The following is a 9,831-nucleotide window of genomic DNA, read 5'->3' on the forward strand; positions in this document are numbered from 1 at the left end:
GCAAGGGTGGCAATGGCCCTGCCCTAACCAGCAGGCTAAAAGTCTTGGCCTAAAGATGGGCCTGGGCCCTCCCTTTATATTTAGCCAGGCCACTAATTAATAGTTTTAGTCCCAGCAAGGACTAAATATACAAGCCCTGAGCCAGGTTTAGTCGGATAGCCGCCCGGCCCATTGCCGGTCCTAACTTTTAAATATCCACAACATGTATTCATCATCATAAATATCCATAACATCAACTGAGATGGAGACCGACACGTTTTGAATTTGAACCAACTCCAAAACATGAAGAGATTTGTAGATCTTACAATAAGTCTAAGCCATCAGAAAATCATTTCGGCAATCTTCCACCACCAATTTGCATGTGCTGGCCCACCTGAAACCCCCCATCCTCTGTCTTTCCAAAACTTCCTTATTTTGGAGGTTTCTGTATACACAATGTCCCTTTCCTCTCTCAATATACCAGGCATCCATTGCTTGTCACATTATATCAAAGGAAAAATGTTTGCATAACGTGTCTACCTCATACTATTGAAGTACGATGCATATCAAAATCATCTATAAGACTGCTCCGACTTTAGGAAAACCTCAAATTTGATCATCTCGATCTCAAGATGCACGAGCATGAAGAAAAAAGAATTTCAAGTCATACAAAAAGAACATCTTATAACAAGATTATTTGGACCATCTATTTCAAAGATTTTTAAATGTTTAAATATCTTCTAGTTCTGTACCATTTTCAAAACTTCAAATTTTACTGTTCAAAATAAAAATAAATTTTCGAGTCATCATAAGCTTCCAACACCGGAACTCCATCTCTGGGCAAAATTCAAAGGCGCGCCTTTTACAATATAAGGAGGGCACCTTATAGAAGCTTCACCCAGCATCAAGTGACGTTCTCTTTTCATATCGTAAATGACGGAAGTGCAATTTGGTATATTGTTTGTATATATTATCAAATTGTAAATGAACAAAATGCAAATTGGTGCATATATTATCAACTTGTAAAAAAACAAAATGCAATTTGGTGCATTGTGTAATGCTTGATTGTTCTAATTTGAATTTCAATGAATTCTAGCAAGATGGTGACCATGTAAGGTGATGGTAGTGATGGCGGTGGTGCAATAGTAGTGGTGGTGATTGTGAGGGTGTTAGTGGTGACGATGGCAGCAGCACAGTGGTGGCAATGGTGGTGTGGGCCTTGTGGTGGTGGTGGTGAATCAGTAGTCACGGCCTAATGGTGGTAGTGATAGTGGCAACGAAGTGCTGGTGATGATGGGAGTGGTGAAGTAGCCATGGAAGTACCATAGCACCAGTGCTATGGTGGTATTTGTGGTAGAAAGGCAGCATCAGTGGTGGTCGTGGAGTGGACGGCAAAGTGGTGGTGGTGGGAAAAGGGGACAGAGAGAGTTTTTCTGAAAACCATTGGCAAAAACATTTGAGTGCCCAATTGCATTGAAGAATTCATTGATATTTCTGATTAAACATGCCTTCAATAAAAAAATGTGCTGCAATTTGGCTGGAAATCAAACAGGGCTTAACATTGTAAGCCAAATTCAGTGAGCAAATTGACAACCACAGAATCTGAAAAAGTCGAGCAATTTATTGCTGAGGAATTGGAGACGAATATCAATAACATACGTCATCATCATCCAAGCCTTATCCCAACAAATCAATAACATACAGCCATAAGAAGAAATGTTTGTACAAATCAATGGGAGTACTGACAAAAGGTACAGCATTTTTTTGGGTAAGTCAAAAGGAACAACATTGGCACATGCATTGCTCACCTACCGTACTGCATATGAATGATCCACCAGCATCAATTTTCAATGTTGTGAGCTTCTATTAATTTGTAAGCTTCTATATACTTCAGTTTCTCATCATTGAACTTCAGAAGACCTTGTGACATCAAAGTGCTCTCTCCAGATGGGTGCCAGAAAATCATAAAATGTGACCTAAAGAGAACCAAATTGCAATGCCTCATAGTGGCCATATCCATGATAGAGAACACAGATTGGGTCGTCTTTCCCATACTCTTGTCCATATTCAGCAATTGCTATCAAACCTCCATAATTATCGTCGTGCATATACACAGTAATTGGCATTCTGCAGAAAGGAAATATAACTTTTGCAGCTCAATTCTCCAATAGAAACATCCATATTCAGATAACCTTTTTATTTTTTTTACTGTGCATATGTCGGGGTTGAGTGGGTGCAGGAGTTTGGTGTGTGTTTTTTTGTTTTTATTTTTATTTTTTGGGGCAGGACAGCTGTGAGATTCAAACACAGATTGCAACTGTAAGCAGCATATTCATCCAGCCCAGCTCAAATTGCAGATTTATCTAAGTCGTTTGCCATCTGTGGTTATTATCAAGGCATCAAAAACTGCCCATTTACGTCCACTGGCATCACTATCAGACGATGCAAATGGAGCCTGAGATCTCTATTCTTCATAAGCATTTGGATTCCAACCTCTACATAAGATTATCTGGACTCACAACAAATATTGAAATGGATATGCTAATGAATCGATCTATTAAGGTGGTCCATATCAAATATCATATTTAATGTCATTGTTAACAGGAAAATTAAGAAAAATTGTTTAGAGGAATGATCAACAAAGAAAAGATAAATAAAAAATCCGTTGCGGATCAGCCCCTACACGCTCATTGTGTGCCATTTTTGTATATGGAAACAAATGTCAAATTTGCAACAAAATAAAATTGTACTCACTGGAGAACATGTGAAGCCATAAGCAACTCTGGCTCACCTCCCCAAACATGCGGTTTCCGAATCTGTGACACATAAGTGTCAAAGTCACCTTCTATAAACCTGTAAAGAACAACAGCTCTACCATAAAAACAAATAAAGGTCTATATCGTATGAAGTAAATAAGAACATATAATAATCATGAAACAAAAAAATCTAGCTCTTAATTTCCAAATTTAGACCTCAAGATTTGGATCACAATATAGATTTCCTTTGAATATAGCTTCATCAAAATATTGGAATAAAATATGAGCGTTAGATGGTCTTGATAGCTTTTATTGGTACCCTATCTGGCATCCAAACCTTCAAAACCGTGCTTTGCTCCAAGAAAGGGTACATCAGCTTTGTTTGCAGAACAGCCCAACAAAATAATTATACAGTTGAGTCAAGATCCATATAAATCTAGTCAAAAGACGGAATGTCCTAGTGCCCTCAAAAACTCTTCAGGAACAAGGCAACAACCAGCTTTAGGATATCAGAAATATGTCTGGTTAGAATCTTTATAAGCAGGCATATGGTTAAGAATGCATGTGCTCATATTCCATGACCCCCTTAATCAAAATGGTTACACAGGAAATCAAGATCTAAAAACCCACTAATGGTTTAAACATTAAAAGCCAAATGCAAAGCTATACAAGCATTGGGGAAAATTAGCCATTATCAGCAGGGGGAGGGGGAGCATTTGGGAAATGTAGCACTAGCAAAACTTTCACACAACTTGCCAAGGAATAGCTGGATTCTTTGAGGGCAGAACCCTCTCTGGAGAATGGTCTTGATTTCTTGGGTGTAAAGCCACAATCTTTTATTTTTATTCATCCGATTATCAATAATGAATCTCCCATTACCATTGCACCTGCTACTCGTACTCAAACATAGGACCAAATAAGAACCTTTGCTAAAACATAAAAATCATACCTATACACATTTCTTAGGTTAGGATTTTCAGGCTACCACTTATTGCAGCACGTGATCATAGGATTCAAGAAAGCCAACTTACCATTCAGTATCTGAACGTCTCTTGACAAATTGATCTGCAACCTATCGAAATCAGTATGAACTTGTCAGGAGGAAGCTAAGAGAATATCACAGCATACTCATGGAACTGCAGCTTGTCATCAAATAATAATAGGGAAAGCAAACCATGATCACCATCCAGCAAAATGATGGGTGGTGATGGAGAGAGTGGTGCCTACCATAGGGGTCATCCCACGCTCAGATGCTTCTCACTCAATCTCCAAACATCATTTCATTGGATAGTGATGACACAACCTAGTATGGTTTTCTATAGTCAATGGGATAGCATACAATGTACTTTCCCCTAAATACTAACATGATAGTACTTCTAGAAATAAACTTTCTAGGAAGCATAAAACGATGATATCAACAAAAAAAACAGAAAAAACGCTTAGTACTTATAGAAACCCAGTTACTAGTTTGAACCTAGGCATATATATAAACTTTTCTTCTTTGCCACAGGAAAAGAGTGCATGACATACTCTGGCTCGCAATTCATCTGCCATTTCCCTTTGGACGCTCTCATTTGGAGGAGGCTTTCCAGACCTTAGGCATGCACCATGAGCTACAGAACGGAACATACATCTCCCATCTCCTGGTATGCCTGGAGGTTAAAGAAAACAACTTCATTCTGAATTCACATTCAATGGAACTATATCCTTTTCTCCTGGGTACAGTAAAACTAAATATGCAGGCAAGTCATAGTATATAATGTCCAATATACACAACAATGTAAATGAAAATTGAAGCACTTAATAGCTCAAGATATGTATCCACATCCTGATTGGGCTGAAATTCCTAATGGTGAGAAATCAAGCTCCTGCCTTCAACCCCTTCTGGGCTCAACTGTTGGAAAAATCAGACGATCTAACCGGTAACCGCCCAGTTTGATCGGAACCGGCCCCTTGCTGGTTCTGGTTTGGGGTGGTTTTAGTGATCGGCCGGTATTTAAAAATTAAAAAAATGTATATAAAATCCCAAAAATAAAGAATTTGGTTTGTAATATATTTGTTTAATATTTTTTACATTATGGTAAAAATATAAATTGTTTTGGTCATTAATACTCACTCTTATATTTTCCCATCTTTTTCATAAAATTTAAAAATACCCCTCGATACAAATCGATTCTTTAAAATTCATTATTTTCATTAATTTTCAACTTCATTTGAATTTTTTTTGTTTTAATCATTCTTTATATGCTTTTCATATTTTCGTAGATTTTTATTATCTTTTTTATTTTTTTCAACAATGTTTTGACCGCCCAGAACTTGCCTAGTTATAACGGTTGAATCGGCCGGTTTACCAATTAAGCTGGTTAAATCGCTTCTGGCCCCATGTTTGGTTAAATTTTCCAGTTCGATTTTGCGAACACTGATCTAACACATGGATAAGTTATAAACATCAGTCGTGTCAGGCTTAAGTACGGTGGGGTAATGCAAGGAAAAATATATACATTTGCAGCAAGGGTTCCAGCTTCAAACCTTTTTGGGATGCAAGTGTACATGATGTTTTTGAGTTGCTTCGTACAGTTATAACATAAGAGGAACAGTTAAACCTCCTAAACATGTTTTCAATGGGACAAAGAAGCACATAAAGATTGACTAGTGGCTTAATTCTAGAGTTCTCACCAAGATTCATCATCAGATACACAAGAGAGAATATCACAGACCTGTTTACTACGGATATAATCAAACAAGGCATAACATTTTGAGGGAGAATTAGTAAACCATGGATAACCAATTTCATGGCATAGAGTTTTAGCTGCGTATGGTTGTTCACCTGCCCTTTCAAAAGCAGATTCACAGTTTTCCTAGATTTGTACTTTATTACCATGAGGGGTGCTTTATTGAAATTTCACCTGATCTTCAGTTCGCATAGATGAGTATGTGTGCGGAGGAAATTATACTTATTTCATACAAGGCTAGTCTAAAGGGCTTCTGTGCTCTTTTGACAGGAATACAATTATTTGCTATCAAGAGGGATCACAGATGAGCCTACAAAAGTGCATACGAAGACTTCTGTACATGCTATGGCTCTATCTAAAAGTGAGAGCTCTAAAGTTGAAAACAGGATCCTCAACCAGTCCAAATCAATAATGGGACCAGGAATTGCAAACCTCACAGCTGATATATGCCCACACAAAAATATGTTAGAGCAAGCCTGTGACTATATGTTTGAACTGTACAAGTGAATGATACACTTATTTGCCTACAACTACAAGTTTTCTGAAAGAATAACCACAAGCAAGAGTATTGCATCAGTTGTTTTTCTTTTTGCCTTTATTGAATTATATCTTTACCAATACTTTTTTTTTTTCTCATGTATTCTTCAATAGTATTCTCCGAAACTGAACCTACAAAGCATAAGTTCAACACAATACCAGCTCCCAGCAGCCATGCAGACATACAACAGGCAATTATAAGATACTATGTATGCAGAAAATATACACCATACTTCAATGCTTCTACTACAGGTAAGGCATATGTAGTCATCAAAAAAAATTATAGAATGTCATTCGATATGTTGATAGGATTTTAAGAGTCAAAAAAAGCTATATACTTGATAACATGAATATTTATTGCCTAATCATCCAAAATAAGGATTATGTTTTATAAGCATAGTGGAGCAGGAATGAAAAACAACCCAGCAAAAATAGTAATCCTCACCAGTTACTGAATAATCAGTGTAAACATTCTTTCCATGCACAGACTTGACAGAGGAAGGATCACACTCAGAATCGTGATCATTTTCGAACACGGGTGACTCAGCTTTTACTTGCTCAGGATGTGCACAGCAAACACAAGCCCCAAAAGCCATCAAAGCTGAAATTCCTCCCCTGGACCGAGTTCTAGGTTTCACAAGAAAACTGATTTTCGAAACACTTTGGGATAAATGCGAAGTCACTGAGAGCTTCAGATTCACATTGTGACATATAGTTGAAAACCCCAAATATTTTGGTCTTGTAGAATTCGCAAAAATGAATCTCATCTGTGGATGCAAACTTCTTCCTTGCCCGATAAAATCCGAGCCCAAAGAATTGTGGAATGACAATCTTGTGGTCAGTTGAGGACCAGTGGTTGCTCTTGAATAAGCTCTAGAGATTAGCATATGAATATGCCTTTCATGATTAAGTCTTGAACTAAAACGCAAAGAGCTTAAGTAATAATGTGAAATTGCCATTTTTGTCCATACATCACCAAATAAATGCTTTCTAGCACCCCCACCAAGACAAGCTGTATGTTTTGCAAATTCTAAAATAGGGATACTGACTATCATGTCAAAACACCCTCAATCCCTATCCAGATTCAAATACCTGCATATCAACAAACCATTGAACAAATGAAGCATAAGCACAGGTTGTAAATAAGAATGTTTAGAGAGTACAAAAAGATAATATCAAGCAAATGAAAGTTTGAATGGAAAAAAATGGATGTCATTTTAGAGGTATATCAATCAAAACCCAGATGCAAGAGTGCAAAATTTATGTCAAACTGGCCCCTGTAGTATTTGTCAGCTTGATCTACTAAAAACAATTCATAAGTACAAGAATGAATATGATGATCATGTAGAAACAACTAGGATCCATGCCAGAACAGTTTCATTCAAGTTTGGTGAACAAAATTATGAGGAGCTCAAATCCCATTCATGTAGCTCTCCACAATAATGGATTGAACAAGCTCCTTTCATTAATAGAACTTTAAGTTTGTATATAACGTGAGTAATTGGAGACATTTTTCACTCTATAACCAACAACCACAAAAATCAACTGCAAAAGTGCAAATAGGAAACTACGTATAAGGAGTCCTTAAAAGACATAGACTCAGACTCACCCAAGTAAATCTGGCTCAGCAGATTGCCTTGCCGAGTCCCCCCAAAATTCGGGGGTACTTAGATAACGCAAATTTAATGTTAACTGACTTATATATCTATCCTAGATGATTTAAATCAATTACAAATTACTTATATTTAGTTTTAGTTGTACTTCATAGGATTTTATTTTTTTAATGATTGTTAAATATTTTTTCTATATTTTCTCATTTTTCTGGGAAAATAATTTTTGAACAGTTTTTTTTTTTTTTTCACTTTTTGAATACCTCTTCTCATCTTTTATATAAATTTTCTATAGTTTGTCCTTTTCTTTGCTTTTTACTGATTTGAACAGATCATTAAAGATTTTCTTTAAACTATTTTTTAGCCATTTTCATGCTCGGCGCAGACTCAAACGAGTCGTAACACTCACAGACTTGCCCGAGTAACTACGCCGGTTGGTGGCCAAGTTCCGTGGCCGAGCCAAGTAAAAAAAACCTTGAAGAGGACTATTAACCTGATCTATTAATCTACATAAAACAGGTGTGGCTTTATGGTCTTCACATCACACAAGTCCACTTCCTGCAGAATCATGTAGATGCAGAGGCTATATACCCGGTCCCTTAAATCAATTTTCTAGAGATAAAAGATTTAACCATGAAGTTCCACTCAAGGGATCGATTTTCTCATATCGACAAGGGTTTATCACACCTCACATTGCGTAAAGCTTCTGATTCTGTTACAGTTAATAAAACAAATCGAAATATACACCCTTATATATTGCTTATCAATTTCGTATCAATCAAATGGGACTAGTAATTGCAAAGAATTCGTTATCCTTCTGATATTCAAACTCTGGTATAATGTCTCACCCTAGTTAAGCAAAACATAATAATAATAATAATATGGTGGTGGTGAGCAGCAATAATCCAATGAATTAAGAGATTGCTTTTGATTGATCATGGAAACTTGTAGGGCATAAAAGAAATGGCCAAAAAACAAAAAGAGGAACAGACGCACCTGGAAAATTAAAGCCATTAGAAATGAACAGTCGAAGAAAAACTAGCATTTCTAAAAGGGAATCAATATTCAACAAAAACAATTCCTAAACCAAGCAAAGGATAAGAAGTACTTGAAGATTCCATGAAATTGAAGAAGAAAAGCATAACTGGAATCACAAGAAATTCAATGAAGCCACAGAGAGATTCTCCAGAAGAGAAAGAAACATTTGTGAAAAAAGCATACCAGTTTTGAGGCCTCGGCGCTCAAATGTGATTGCAGAGAGGGCTTATTCTTCAAGTTTAAAGAAGAGAAATTCAGCAATGGCGTCTTCTAAATTTCTAATACCGAGCTCTTTAAGAAGACTCGTTCTGAATATTGCAGGAAGCTTCATGCCATGTTAGGACGAAATCCCTCTCTCTCTCTACATTAAAAAAACTCTCTTTCTCTCTCTAGATGGGGTAGGTCGGTAATTTACATAGTTTTTGGGATAATTTACTGGATTCTCTCGAAGTGTACCTCTCTCTCTAGAAAGGAGTCTTGAGCGGGTGCGTGTGGATGTGCACGAGTGTGTTTTGGAAGTAAGCACACATGTGGTGTGCTATACACAAGGGAGCATCCATCCTCGGTTGTAGAGATGAACGATGATAGAGATGGCTGAGATCTGCCTGTGTTGGTGAGCACAGATGTGCATCTCAGCCGTAAGTTCTTTGATGGGCAGGTCAATAATGGAAATTTGAACTCCAGGAGGTAGAAGTTCAGCTTGGTATAGCATTTCTTTGTCTGCTAACAATAAGTTATAAGGCAACGTAGTTTTGAAGTTTTGGGTTCTCAAAAAAATGGGAACCTCCTGCTTTCATCCTACTTTGAAGTTGGTTGCCCTATTTTTGTTTTAGGAAGTTAACCTCTTGTTTTATTTTTATTTTTCTTTGTCACGTCTCATATTCTTTCACTTTTGGGATTGTATATGATGAGACTATTTATTTTTTTGTGTTACAATTACTTTTAGTCATAATGTAAAATCCAATAGATAAGAGCATATTACTATTCACTATATTCGAGAAATTTTATTTTAGATTTTAAACTTTAACAATGACACATCCTCAATCACTCAATTCAAATCTATTAGTCAATGATACTTGTGACCTCTTTGCAATAAAAATAAATAATTTTGGATTCAAATCCCACTCTCAATAAATTTTACCCTTGGGAGAGGGGCTGGGGTTGTGGTTGCAGCACCCC

General features: G+C 36.8%; 1 protein-coding gene across 1 annotated transcript; it reads right to left on the reverse strand.

Annotated features, from left to right (window-relative positions):
- Positions 1 to 1,582: 1,582 nt before the first annotated feature.
- On the reverse strand, positions 1,583 to 9,472 carry LOC18439908 (uncharacterized). The gene is made up of 6 exons (XM_006850063.4): positions 8,836 to 9,472; positions 6,450 to 7,096; positions 4,266 to 4,387; positions 3,767 to 3,807; positions 2,734 to 2,832; positions 1,583 to 2,106 (listed from the first exon to the last, which is right to left on the reverse strand). Exons 2-6 carry the CDS (start codon positions 7,057 to 7,059, stop codon positions 1,956 to 1,958), a joined length of 1,023 nt encoding a protein of 340 aa, XP_006850126.2. The 5' UTR covers positions 7,060 to 7,096; positions 8,836 to 9,472; the 3' UTR covers positions 1,583 to 1,955.
- Positions 9,473 to 9,831: the final 359 nt, after the last annotated feature.

This window comes from Amborella trichopoda, chromosome 3, assembly GCF_054954075.1.
Source record: "Amborella trichopoda isolate Santa Cruz 75 chromosome 3, AtrichopodaSantaCruz75HAP2 v2.0, whole genome shotgun sequence".
Classification (NCBI taxonomy): Eukaryota; Viridiplantae; Streptophyta; class Magnoliopsida; order Amborellales; family Amborellaceae; genus Amborella; species Amborella trichopoda.